Source organism: Macrotis lagotis, chromosome 6, assembly GCF_037893015.1.
Source record: "Macrotis lagotis isolate mMagLag1 chromosome 6, bilby.v1.9.chrom.fasta, whole genome shotgun sequence".
In the NCBI taxonomy this organism is placed as follows: Eukaryota; Metazoa; Chordata; class Mammalia; order Peramelemorphia; family Peramelidae; genus Macrotis; species Macrotis lagotis.
The window spans coordinates 61,157,441-61,172,347 of NC_133663.1; the positions used below are offsets into that span (position 1 = coordinate 61,157,441).

The 14,907-nt window shown below is 39.0% G+C and overlaps 1 protein-coding gene across 1 annotated transcript in view; it reads left to right on the top strand.

Moving 5' to 3' along the window:
* The first annotated feature begins 6,253 nt into the window (after window positions 1-6,253).
* The window catches only part of DOCK10 (dedicator of cytokinesis 10), a 392,886-nt gene continuing 384,232 nt past the window's right edge, over window positions 6,254-14,907 (top strand). The window contains exon 1 of the mRNA XM_074192737.1: window positions 6,254-6,379. Coding sequence (XP_074048838.1) covers window positions 6,254-6,379 — 126 coding nt within the window. The remainder of the gene's footprint in view (window positions 6,380-14,907) is intronic.

Below are 14,907 nucleotides of genomic sequence, written 5' to 3' on the forward strand. Positions count from 1 at the left end.
TGGAGGAACATAGAAGGCTTTTAGAAAGGAGTAGAATCTAAGCTAAAGTTTGAACAAAGTGAAAGGCTTTTTAAAATCATAGATTAAGGGGAGTACATTCTAAGCATGAATTCAAAGTGGTGAGAAACAAGAGTCAAGTTCATTTTAGTTAGAGCATAGAGTGCATGAAGGGAAAATATTATGAAAGTAGACTAGAAAGTCAAGTTAAAATCGGACTGTGAACTGCCCTGAATGCCAAACCAAGGAATTAGTGGTCTATTCCCAAAGAAAACAAGTGACTGGAAATTTCCCACTGTGTTAGGGTTAATATTTCAGAAATTTCAGAGCTCTGATTAAATCAGTGACCAATCCTTCCTTCAGAGGACTGATGAATAAGTATGCCACCCACCACTTGGCAGAGAAGTGATAAGTAGAGGTACAGAACAAGAAACACAATTTAGACACACAATTTGATTTGTTTTGTTACAATTGAGGGTTCATGGGCAGCTAGATAGTACAGTGGATGGAGTACCTGTCCTGGAGTCAAGAGTACCTGAGTTTAAATTCAGCCTCAAACACTTAATAACTGCCTAACTGTGTGACCTTGGACAAGTCACTTAATCCTATTACCTTAAATAAATAAAAATTTAAAAAAAAACAATTGAGGGCTCCAATGGAGGAGAAAAAAGAGAGGCAGGGTGTAGAGAGAGAAATGTAAAATAAAAAAGCATCCACAAAACATTTTTTAAAATATAGAGAAGACAAACCCCAAATTGCAGAAGTACAAGAAAAGATCTCAGTTTCTTATCCAATCTTCTTTCCTGTTAATCTCTGTATTTTGAAATGTTTCTATTTGCTGGTGATTGTTACATTCATGATGAAAAAAATTTCAAAACAAAATTATCTTGGTTGTCATGAGAAGAATGAATCGTAAAAGATTATGAATAGAATAAGACAGCAAGTAGATGAACCAAGATGATATTAGGACTGTTCAGGCCAAAGTTGGCAAGGATCTGATTGCTGTAAAGCATAGTAGTAGGAATGAGAAGAGGGAAGAGTTCAGGAAATGTGAAAGTTAAATTAGTAGAACTTGGCATCTACAAAGACATGGGGATGAAGCAATAATGACTTGGCCATTTTGAATCTTTGTGGCTGGGAAGATGGCTTGGTGCCATCAACAGAAATAGGGAAATTGGTGGAGGGGCATAGATATAAATTAAGATTTGGATTTAGAAGTGTTTAGTGAGTGTTGGGAGCAGGATATAAATACAGGTCCTTCTGATTCTCAATTCTAGTTTTGTATCCACTGAGCCAGAGGGAAACCCATCCTGTTTCTCTAAACTGGGTCAGAGTAGACTAAGAGATGTAGTTGTCTCTGTCAGTGGTATTTTTCAGCATGTTATTACATATTATTTTTCAACATATTATTACATATTATTACTAAGGATACCATAACTCCAGATTTTCTGGAATTAACTCAAACACTGCACATTTTAGTCTTTTTATCATGTCAAATGTATTTGCATCATTAGATATTAGGAATGTTTCCTATAGGTGACAAATATTTGCCTTGTGTTTTTTAATCTATTCAATAATTGTTTTTCAGGTTGCCTTGCTCTCAGGCCTGGATGAACACTCTCTTAGTCTCTTTGGTTCTAGGGGACAGCTAATAAGTCAATCTGCATCAAAGTATTATTGCTTTCAGACCTAAAACTAGAAAATTTTGCTTCCCAGGAAAATTTCTCAAACTGTGTTCTAAGACAAGTGGTACATCCAACAAGTCATCATTTGGGAACAGAAAAAGGCAGATCTCAGAAAGCTGGTAACACAAGACCATTGTTTGGGTGACTCTTGGTTTCATAAAATTGCTGTCAGGTAGACTGAACAGGCCTCTAGTCTGTGGATTGTAGAAGCCAAACAATGTAGCCTAGAGATAAAAGAGTCAGGAATCAAATAAATTTAATTTCAAAGAGGGGGAAATGATTTATAAGTAAGGAAGGGATCTGGACACATGCGCCGGGGCCATGCCCCTTGTGGGGTACCCAAGGCAGTATAGTGATTTTAGCACTTTTTCCAATGGCTACAAAGGGAGTTGTATCCCTGACAATGAAGGTCAACAGCAACAGTGAGACAAGTTTGATTCATAGTCAACCTTCAAGATTGGAACATGGATAGAGTAGGAATTCATGTTCAAGTTCAGAGAACACTTGGTGCTGGTTGGAGCAATGCAATAATGACATGATTTTTCCAGAGGGTTAGATCATCCAGAGGGTGAGCAGAAAGGATTGCTGTTATGACAAAGTCAGGGTTCAGTTTGCTTGTTGGATTTTGGCTCTGGAAAATTGTTCTGTGTTTCCTGATATCTAGATAGTGAGAAAGAAGAAGTTTCCTGTCTCTTCTATTTTAATTAATTGTTCTTACTAACTTGGGACTAGTAGATGTTGTTTATGTACTGAAAATACCTTGGTACACTGAGGGAAAGGATTGATCATCCTTGCCTAAATTTGAGAATTAATCTGATCTAATCCTGTACCAGAATAAAATGGAATCAGGAAATAATTAATACAAATAAATAAAAATACAACACAACATAAACAATATTAATTTGTGGTTTTTCTAAATCAAAATGCAACCCACAGGTATCAGTCAATAAACATTTATTAAGCACCTGTACCAGGAGCAAAAAAAAAAAGGAGGGAAAAGACAAGTCATTGACCTCAAGGAATTTATATTCCAATTGGTGTGAAAACATGCAAACAAATGTTTACAAAGCAAGTGGGCAATATGCAGAATAAATAGAAAATAATTAACAGATAGGAAGTGAGGGTTGGGGAAAGGATCCTATAGAAGGTAAGATTTGAGTTGGACTTATAGGAAATTAAAGAGGTCAGCAGTTGGAGCAGAGAAAGGAGAGATTTTAGACATGGAGACAGAGAACATATCTGAGTCAGGAGATGAAGTGTCTTATTAATGGAAAGACTAAAAATCCAGTGTCACTGAATCAAAGAATAGGTGTGGCAGAATAAAAAGAAGGTAAGAGGAAATTGATTCATTAAGGGGATTTGAAGGCAAACAGAGCATTCTGTGTTTGATCTTAGAGGTGAAATGTAGCCACTTGAGTTTATTAAGTAGGAGGGTGAAATGACTAGGCCTTTACTTTAGGAAAATCCCTTAAGAGGCAATTAAAAGATGATTTTTAACTTTGGAGAGAGTAGTTCTGGGAGAATGATAAAGTCAGAATCTAGCTTATAAGGGGTTAAGAAAAGAGAGGAGAGCAAGTGGAGGCATCAATTTTAGAAGAAAGTCTTTTTTTCTGATGAATTTAGCTACAAGATATAGAATGATAGCAGGGATGGGAGGACCAAGGGAGGATTTTTTTTTCCAGGATGAGGAGACATGATCACATTTGTAAGCATTAGGGAATGAGCCAGTAGAGATGAGACTGAAAATAAGTCAGAGTGTAAATGACAAAGGAAGCAATCTGTTGGAAGAGATGGATGGAATGGGATCATCATGGAATGGGATTAGCCTTAGTAGGGAGGAAGTTCACATCATACTGTGAAAAAGAGGTGAAGGAAGAGAAAGGTAAAGTACATACTTGAGTGAAAGGAGATGAGGGCAAGGGAAAAGAGGGAGTCCATGGTGAATAGTCTCAATTTTTCCTGTAAAATATAAGAAAGGTAAAGTTCCCAGGTGAAATAAGAGAAGGGAAAAGGAGAAGGCAAGCCATGGGAAGTTTGAATCTGAATGAAAGGTTTGGAAGAGCCACTGTAGATAGTGAATTGATAAAGAGATTACAAATAGTAGGAATGTCTATCAGAAGTGAGGGCCCAGTTGAGGTTATGTACATAAATCTTCTGTGGGGGACTCAGTCAAAACCATTGCATGTTTTTTTTTTACATTTTCATTAAGTCCCTTGTGTGTAGGTGAGAAGGTGATGAGTGGTGGGAATGATCCAAGGCTGAGATTTGACTGGACATAACATGATATGAAAAGGGGAGTGGGGATCAAGAAAGGACAATCCATTTCTGATTTGATACCACAAAACTTAGATGTAAATCAGACCAAGTAGTTAATAGGCATTTATTCTTGGCCTGCTATGTGCCAGGCCTCAATGAGATCACAACCACCTAGTCTTGAATCTGGCTGACTCTAGAAACCTCATAAAGTATCATTTTTAAGAAGATTGTTTTGGGAGCTTTTCAGAAGATAAATTGTTTTAGAGAAAAATTGATAGCATGAAGGATATTAGGAGATCATTGTACTGATACAGGAGAGAGATGACAAGGGCCAGAGCCGGGGGGAAAAATTATCATACTTATAGAAAAAAATGAAATAGTAGAGATTATGAAAGTTAAATACTGAAACCTTGATAAGTGATTATGATGAGGCTGAGAAAGAGGTAGATAACTCTAAGGTTGTAAAATAGGTGATAAAAAGCAAAAAAGAAAAAGTTGGGAGCAGTGTTGATGATGATGATATTTGTCCTTCATTCTGGAAGAAGACAATGACATCAGGGAAGTAATGCCATGACAGCACATGAACTGGATTTGAGTGAGGGAGTTAACTGCCTCCTCCTTTCTCATCTGAAGTCATCTAGGGTCCAAGGTCAGATAGGAATCAAGAAGACTGGGGGCAGCTAGGTGGCATAGTGGATAAAGCACCAGCCCTGGAGTCAGGAGTACCGGGGTTCAAATCCTGTCTTAGACACTTAATAATTATCTAGCTGTGTGGCCTTGGGCAAGCCACTTAACCCCATTTGCCTTGCAAAAACCTTAAAAAAAAAAAAGAAGAAGACTGGAGATGGTCCTGGATGTGAGGTAATCAGGGTTAAGTGATTTGCCTAGAGTCACACAGCTAGTAAGTGTCTGAGTCTGGTTTGAACTCCTCACTTCCTGATTCCAAAGCTGGTGCTCTATTCACTGAGTCACCTAACTACCCCAGCAGTATTAGTGGCTTGAGGAAAGGAGATCACTAAGTTTCATTTAGATATGTCAGATGGGGTGGCTAGGTAGCCCAGTGGATAGAGCACTGGCACTGGAGTCAGGAGTACCTGAGTTCAAATTTGGCCTCAAACATTTAATAATTACCTAGCCATGTGGCCTTGGGCAAGCCACTTAACCCCATTGCCTTGCAAAAAACAAAATACATAAAAGAATTAATTAATAAGTAAAATAAGTAAATAGATACATAGATACATAGATAGATAGATGGATACATAGATGGATACATAGATCCACACATAGATGGATACATAGATGGATACATAGATAGATAAATAAAATAAATAAATAAGTGAATAGATAAATAAGCAAATTAAGTAAATAAGTAATAGATAAATAAGTAAATTAAGTAAATAAGTAATAGATAAATAAAATCAATTAAATATTTAAATAGATAGATAGATAGATAGATAGATAGATAGATAGATAGATAGATAGATAAATGAAATCGCTATGCCATATATAGGATGCCATTAGAATATAAGAAGGAAATAGCTAAAGGCAGGAAGGAGTCCTAGAAAGCCAGCGGGAAAGCCTGAAGTAGGGTAGCTGCGAGTATCATTAAGGCCCTTGGGGAAGCGGAGTCTTGCTCCTATCCCACACTGAGTAACTTCTCAAGGACCCAAGTTTCTTGACTCCAGGTCTAGCAGAGAGGTCCCAGGAGGTCTCTCCCGGGCTCACAAAGCCTTCTCTAGAGGGCCTCAGAGACGCTTCTGAGTGTGCTGAAGGGCAGATCTAGTCCGATACGGCAAGTCTCGCCCGCATTTACCCCGAGAGCTCCGGAGAGCGCTGAAGTTCAGACCCCCTGGAAGCAGTGACCAGCGTACGGCAAATGCATTGAAAAGCGGGGCGCGGTAGCCTGGGGGAGCAGCCGCTCCGTTCTCCTCCCCCTGTCTCGGGGCCATCGCGCGGCTCCCGAGCCCTAAGGGGAACGAGCCCCCAAAGGCCGGGTCAGAGCAGCGCGGCCAGTGAGGGTCCGGTCGGAGGGGCGGGCGGGGGCGGGCGCCCGCGCCTTCCCTCGGGCGCCCAGGGGCGCAGCCTGCCCCACCTGGGGCGCAGCCGGGGAGCCCGGAGCGGGCCGGGGAGTTCGGCAAAGCCGCAGAGGCGGGGGAGGCGGCTGCAGCCCGAGCGGAGGGGGAGCTAGAGGGAAAGGGGAAAACCGCCCCTAGACAGTTGGGGGGGCGCCGAGTTCCGCTTCCTGAGAGGCTCTGCGGGCGGGAGGCGCGCCTCCTCTTCTCCAGCTGCGCGCTCCGCCCGGTCCCGGGGGCCAAATGGCCGGAGAGAGGACCCGCAGGTTCACGCGCAGCCTGCTGAGACCCGGCGGGGCGGCCGAGCTCCGGCACAGCGCCGCGTCGGCGGCCGCCCTGGCCGTCAGCGGCCGGCGGCCCCAGCAGCGGGTGAGTGCGGGGCGCGGGGCGGCCGGGGCCAGCCCGGGGGGAGGCGGGGTGGGCGTGGGCCCTGGGGAGAGGGGGCGTGCGGCCTCTGCTTCCTTCCCCCCCTCCGAGGCGGGGCGCTCAAGGGCTCCCCAACGCCCCCCTTTCCTGGGAAGAGTAGCTGCCACCCGACCTGGGGATGTGCGTCTGTCAAAGGGCTTCAGGTTCCCGGGCGTCCACGCCGCTGGCAGACGCCCGGCTAGCCTTGCCTTGCAGAGAGAGTCCAAGATCTCCCCAAATTCACTCAGTCCTCTTTATCTCTACACGTTGGTATGCTGGAGAAGGCTCATGGGGCACCTCGGGAAAACAGAAAGGTGACCCATGAGCAGGGGGCCACTGAGTCAGCCGTGGCCTCTGCTGGAAGGGTTCACCTTCTAGAACTCTGCTTCAGCCCCCCCCCCCCCCCCGGGCACTACTTCCTTCTTGAAATGCCCTCCGAGTGCTGGGTGATTTTTGAGGGAAATTCCCTTGGGAGAGTAGCCAGGGGCTCAGACCAGAAACCCGAAATCAGCCATGCTAACCTCATGTGCATGTGCTTAGTTACAGGAGGGCCCTTTCAAAAGTAGCAGCAAAATCTTTGTGGGAAAGGCAGGGAAACGATCGGGGGAAACAGGCTGAAAGCTTCCCAAGGAGGAACATCCAGGCCAGAGCAGTGCAGATTCAGTGGTCTTGGCCAGTTTCTCCTATAGCCAGACTCTCTCCGTTGCTCATTTTGTTTTCCTTTTTTTAAATATGACAGGAAATATCAGTAGGAATTAAATGGCTTCTTTTTAAGTGTCAAATAAAGTGTTACTCTTTGCCATTCACCAGAGTGAATGAGGCCAAGATCTCCCTGGGCCAGTTTCCCAGAGCCAGAAGTTTTCTCTAAAGCTGGGAGGTCACAAAGTTGAGCAGAAGGGAAGCCAATTATCTGGCCGGGGGGGGGGGGGGGGGGGGGAGGAAACTGAGTTGGCACCATATCTCCAAAGTGGGTGGTGGGCATTTGGATTAGGACAAAAATTGGCAACCAGGGGCTTCTCTGCTTGAATGGCTATGGCTGCATTTCTGCATAACCACAAGTGATTCTACTGTTTGCCACACACCCCTTGTTGTCAATGAACAGCACATGGTCCCGATTCTAGGATGCACATTCTCAATGAATTGCAAGAAAAGAAAACCACAACTATCTTATAGGTTCAAGGCTAACATAATAAATAAAACTGGAGTGAGAAAAGCTGCCAAAAAAGTCTTTCTTATATGGATCATTTTTTGTAATGTTACCCACCGACATTAGAGTTAGAACATTCATCTGATTTATTATTGTTTTCTCTCTGCTTTCCTACTTTTTAAAAAAAATGTTCTTAACAAAATCATAGAATTTGCATAGAATCATAGAAGAATGCAACTGGAAGTCATCTGTTCAAGCTGTAGTTAAAGAAACTAAGATCCCCAAAACAGGATTGGAACTTGACATTAATAGCCATAAGAAAAATGCTGCTTGGGATATTAATGTTTTAGTCATGTTTTAGTTATTTTAAATTTGAATAATTGTGCATAGCCTAACACAATAATTAATATAAGTATGTGTATATAATATCTATTTATGTTGCTATTAAATATAAATCTATTATATGTATTATATTAAGTGTTTATGAATATTTTATGCAGAACATATCTAACATCTATTTAATTTTATGCCACCAGAGGATTTTCCAGACCCCTACATCTACTTTTTCTCAACAGCACACACTCAACATACTTCATCTTCTCCCTACTCCCTCCCCTCCAAAAAAAAAAAGAATTTGAGTTCCTGTAGTATCTTATCAAAATGAATAAATGAAGGAAGTGAGTGAGGAATGAAAGACAAACAATCTTGGCACATTGAAAAGAAAGTTGAATTTTGAGTCAGTGAAACTAGTTTACTAGATGTCTTTATGGAAATCACTTTACCTCTCTAGGATTCTGTTTTCTTATCTCTAAAAGGAGGGGTTGGATTGAAGGTCCTCTAAGAATTCTTATAACTCTGAATCTTCTACCCATTTCTAACCTCTGGAAGAAAGAATCTATCTTAAAGCTCTTTTTGTGGTGGTTCAGAATTGGAAATCAATGGGATGCCCATCAATTGGGGAATGGCTGAACAAGCTGTGGCATATATTTGAAATGAAATGCAATATTATGCCATTACAAGCAAAATCTGGAAAGACTTACATGAACTGATGCAAAATGAAGTGAACAGAACCTGGAAAATGTTCTACATGGTAATAGTGATACTGTTTGATGAAGAATTGTGAATGATTGTTATTCTCAGCAATACAATGATCCAAGACAATCCCAAAGGACTAATGATGAAAGGAAGCATACTATCTGCCTTTGGGGGAGGGGAGAAATTGAAGGAGATAAGCATGGAATTTGGAAGGCAAAACTTTAAATAAAAATGTTTTTTTAAATGGAAGAAAAAAATCATAATAAATGAGGGAAAGAGGTGAAGAAGGGAAAAGCTTATTAAATTAGTCATGCTCCTAATTCCAACTCCTTGCTTCAGCACCCTGGCCAACACTCCTGCCCTAGACTTAGCCAATATATTTCACATGTTATTACTCACCCAGGTAGGTGTGTAGCTTTGGCAGAAAACTACAGCAAAGAGAGGTCAGCTATGCTTTTTCATCAGGTGGAAAGAGCACTGCCCTAGAGTAGTTTGAGAGTCTTGATTCCTCGAATTAATACTATGGAACTTTGGGCAAGACCTTTTGGGGGCTTGGTTTTCTGATCATGTTCCAAGCCCTTCTACAGCTTTGCATCTCTACTGAATGAAATTGAAATCCTTTAGCTAACTGGGCCTTCAGAATTCTTTGTATTCTGGCTCTAACAAAAATTTCAGCCCTATCTCACATTGCCCTCCTTCATATATATGCTTCAATTCAACTAAAATGGGCTACTTCATCTTCCCCCCAAACAAAACTCTATCTTTCTGATGGAACATTATACGTTGCTCAAGGACCTGTGCTCTCCTCAATTATTTACCTCTGACTGGAGTTTATAACCTCCAGGATTTGTACTCATAATCACAGGAGCACCAAACACTGAATGGCAAATTCTTCCAGGAGAAATCTGAGTCCCAAGGTCCTTTTGCAGTTCTGCTTGGGACCTTTCATTTGCTCAGATTAGTTTATCAGATTATTTCTTCTAATACCTTGAGGCTGAGCTATAGAAGAGATAGGCAATGATAGAACCTTGGATGGTTAAAGGTAGGTAACATGAAAGCATTGAATTAGGAAGGCAACAAAGCAAATAGGACTATGGAATTGGGTACCCAAGAAATAATTGAAGAAATGAAGACATCCTATTGAAATTTATCTTCATTTACTTAGAGTTTTGCAAAAGGAAAGCTTTTCTGACAAAACATATGTATTACCTTATGGAACAGCTAAAGAGATAGACTTGGAATGAGGAAAACCTGAATTTGAATCTTGCCTTTGATACTTAATAGGCTATGTTCAACTCATTTATCTTCTCTTAGCCTTAGTTTTTTCAGCTATAAAATGGGAACCACAATATGACCTACCTTACAAGGTTAGTGTGAGGATTAAATGAGATAACCCATGTAAACAACTTTGTAAACCAGAGCTACACTAATGCTAGCTAGCTAATATTTCTTTTCTAATACCCTACAGGATGGGCAGAGCTAAATTAAACCATTCTTAAAGATACTTGTTTCCCTAGCAAGGGATAAGTTTATTTTCAAAAATCTGGTGTGCATCATTAGTATCTTTAAAAATTTTCCAGAATATGGAGTTTTCTGTAACATGTAACCTTTTCACAAAGAAATGCAAGCCCACTCTTTTTTTTTATTATTCATATCTTTACAATGTACCTAAGAAGTACAAAAGTTCTGAAATAATTAGAAATGTTTTTCTTTAGTAATATCCCCAGGGTTTATATTATTCTGATTGAATTTATATACTGCTTGGCTGTATGCGGTGACAGAGTGGTAATTGCCCTGCATGGAATGATTTAAGATCTTGGCAGACACCCCCCCCACCCCAGCTGAAATTCCTCAATTCACTCTCTTTCAAGTCTGAAAGTCCACAAATTAGGAATTTATTTTTGGTTAAAAAGGTCCTCTTTTAAAATGCAAATACCTTTAGATAGATTAAGTCTCTGAGTCATTCTGCTTTAGAATGAATCTGTTTAGTCAGATCCTGTTTTGTTGTTGTTACTATTCCAGGAAAGGATATTAGGGTCATAGACTTAGAACTGGAAAGGACCTAAGCAGTCAGTCATCTAATATAACCTCTTAATTTGACAAATGGTGAAACTGAGGCTTCTTAAAGTTAAGTGATTCATTTGCTCAAGTAACAAAAGTAGAAGAACCAGGATTTGAAGTCACCTTGGATCTTTCATTCTGTAGTCAGTACTCTTGAAGCTACAAGGAAAAAGTAAAAGTAGTTTGGTTGCATTTGGAGTCTGAAGACTCAAGTTCGATTCTCATCTCTTTTGCTTATTATCTCTGTGACAAAGTAAATTACTTCTGCTCTCTGAGGACTATTTGCTCTTTTATAAAATGAGTAGGCTAAAGCTCGAGGACAGCTGTGATTCCTTGTATATCCAAATCGGTGATCTGATAGAACTCTTCCAAGGAAGGCAGATCTAGCAATAGGGTGGGGATTCCTACTAGGGAGAATTGGGGCAATCTGAGTGTGGGTTGAAGAGAGGGGAGTACAAGGAGGAGAAAGGAGAGAGAAAAGCAGAGGCTGCTGTGAAAGTCAAATGTGGCAATTTTGTTCAAGTCTTGAATAGATGGATAAAAGAATTGACCAGATAGATAGATGGGCAAATAGAGGGAATTAGAAATGGATAGAGATGAATAGATTTTAGATTATAGAGATTGATGATGATATATGTATATACATAAGAATTATAAACTTAAAATTTCACTGACTTTGGAGTACCCTATATTTTTTTCTTCCTCTCCAGAGCAACCTCAATTTTACTCTTGTATTTCTTGTGTATAGACTATGCCAAATGTTAATGCACTTGTAAGCTTTAACAATACTAAGACTTTTGGAACATTCCATATATAACAATTTACCTGTAGATTGTCTCCCACATTAGAATGATAACTTCTTAAGATCTGAGACTAAATTTTTTGCTTTTATTCATTTCCCTGTAGGTGTATAGAACTGTGAATTCTTAATAAATGCTTATTGATTGATTATATGCATACATGTTCTCTTCCCATATGAATATGTATGTTAATATGGGCATGTGAGTACACATTGTAGACAATATGTGTGGTATATAATGTATTCGATATAAATTATAATATGTAATATAAGCATCATTTGTAATACAGTATCCCATAAATCTTTGTTAAGTTTTATATTAAAGCTTATATATCACATGATATATTACAAATCATGTATCTTCTCTGAAATGTAAGACATGTCACACATAAAATAAGATCTGATATAATGTCAGAGTATAGAAGTATTTGCTATATATTCCATCACACATTATATACTATATATCCTGAATAATTTTATCACATATTATATATTTATATGTGCATGTTGTATATATCATGTATGCTATTGTGATGCCTAATTCTATGTCATGTGATTATTCCATCTATTACATATCAGATAATATATATTTTAATATAGGAAAAATAGGGAAAAGTTTTTATACCTTAAAACTGAACAACACAGACTTAAGGGATACTCTCTATGTGTACCTGTATTGCATGTATATATTTTATATATAGTCATACATAGAGTTTTATGCATATGTATATCCATAAATACAGACACATACATATTCAGATATATGTACAAGACTGGGTCATGCCATTTTTCTATAACCTCTTATAAAAGAATTTTTATTTATTATGTTTTGGATACATCTTGACTGAGAAGTAAGAAACACATGAGCTATGAGAATACCCAATTGGACAGTAAGATTTTATTAGGTGAGGGAAGGCGGGATTTTAACAAATGTTGAGGGCAATGAAGGGTAGGGTTACTTGGGATAATTAGAGTGATATACAGAAAATATCAATAAAAATTTATTTTCAAAATATAGAGGAGAGGTTCCCAGAATTAGAAATTCCCAAGGTCATTTATTATGAATAGTGCCAAAGTAAAAAAAGGCAGAAAATGACATAATGAAAACAGAAGTTCTAGGTTCAATATCAGCTACCAAACAAGGTTAAAAACAAAATGTAAGCTAAGAGTCCATCTGTTAGAAGGTCAAAGCTTTGCACAGTCTTTTTTTTGTCTGATGAAGCTCTTCAAAGGAAGGTAGTTTTGCTTTTGTGGAAATCACTCACTCAAGGCCTCACACAAATTCAATTAGCCTTTTTCCTGGTGAGAAAGTCAATACAAACTTCTGTGGAGATATCTGGCCAGTGTGGTTAGTGTTGATTAGTGCTAGATAATGGTTTTGACTTATGGGTTGATTGTAAAAGATAGTTTGAAGACAGAGTGAGAAGAAAGAGATGATCAAGGAGGAAGTCTGAAGCTGGCTAAAAGAAGAGCTAGGCCTTAAAATAGATTTATCCATTTTTAGTTGCCTTGGCCTCAGTATCTTTTTTCTTCTTACTTCTGAGAACATAAAAGGCCAACCTGACTGATATGTCTTTTGTGTCTTCCACAGCACCAATCTCCTTGTTATTCCTAATACACAGCCTCTCTTTCTCCCTTTCCCTCTGCCTCCCCCTTTTCATTCTTTCTCTCTGTCTCCCTCTGTGCCTCTATCTCTCCTTTTCTAAGTCTCTGTTTCTGTGCATTTTTCTATCTCTGTGCCTCTGTTTCCTTCTGTCTCCATCTCCCTTTTCTATCTCTCTATCTCTGTCTCTATTAAAAATGTTTTCCTATTATTTTTAAATGTTAGAAAGCATTATCAGGGCAATGACAGATACAGCAAAATTTTATAAGAATGATATATAGACTAGAAGTATCAGAGTCATATGTCTCTCTGTCTCTGTCTCTGTCTCTGCCTCTGTCTCTCTCTCTCTCCCTCCCCCCTTTTGCACAAGACATCCCACATTCCTAGAATGCTCTTCCTCTTCATTTCCAACTCTCAGAATGTCTAGTATCCTTCACAATCTGTCTCCATATTATACAAGAACTCTCCCCCACATGCTGGTGCTTCTCTTTTCAAATTAACATTTATTTATTTCAAATGGTACCAAGTAGTTCCCCTTAATCTACCACTCATTATTGCAGAAAGTCACAGATAAATTAGGGATTTTCTTAAGGACACACAATCAATCAAAAGAAGAGGTAGGATTAAAATTCCTAGTTCAGAAATGTTTTCCCAATTCTTTTTTAAAATGAGAGAAAACATAATCAGGGCAATGACACTTACAGCAAAACTCTGTAAGAATGAATGACACATGGAATAGAAGTATCAGAATCATTTAAGAAATTATGAGCTTAACATTTCACTGACTTTGGAATACCCCATATTTTTTCTTCCTGTCCAAAAGAACCTTAATTTTACTCTTGTATTTCTCTTTCATAGACTGTGCAAAGTGTTAATGCACATGTAAGCTTTAATAATACTAAGACTTTTGTAACACTCCATATATACCAATTTACCTATAGATTATCTCCCACATTAGAATGATAAGTCCTTAAGATCTGAGACTTTTTTTTTTGCTTTTATTCATTTCCCTGTAAGCTTAAAGATCTGTAAATTCTTAATAAATTCTTATTGATTGATTGATTGTATACATGTTCTCTCCCCAAATAGAATGTTTGAGGGGCGGGATTCTTGTTTTTTTGCCTTATAATCTCTATGGGGTGGCTGGCACATAGTTGGCACTCTTTAAATGTTTTGGATTGGTTGGTTGGCAAATTGCTGGTACTCAATAAAAAAAAAAAACTACTTGTGAGAGTAATCCAGGGGTCAGAGAGTGACAGTTGTGAGATGCTCTTTGTTGTTACTTCCTCTGTATTGCACCTTGGTTGTCAACTAATTTCAAGGGAGAGGAAATCCTTTCTTGCCCTTTGTTGCTGCATTGGTATAGCCAACGTTATTTCTAAGATGCCTCTAAGGTTAGAATCATCTAAGAATGCTGTAGGAATAAGATTTTATTTTCCTGCATATTATGATTTCTTGATGAAAACCCAACTATCAGCTTGTGGAGAAATGAAGTAAGTGGTTTTATAATAAGACTAATTCTGTCAGCATCCCAGCATCATCAACTTTCAATTGGTTGTGAGTCCCTTTGCAACCAGGTGATGAAATAGATCTGCCCCGAATTCAGACCCGACCTTAGACATTTGCTAGCTGTATTCATTTAATCCTGGTCTGTCTTGGTTTCCTCACATGTAAAATGAAGATAATAATAATGCTACCTCCCATGATTGTGAAGATCAAATGAAATGATTTTTGGAAATATTTGGCATTTTAATAAATTGTTTTCTTCCCTCCTTCTCTATGCAATACTTGGAATCTGATAAAGTTCATATTGTATTGTAATCTACTTCTAGTAACAATGATCCTTC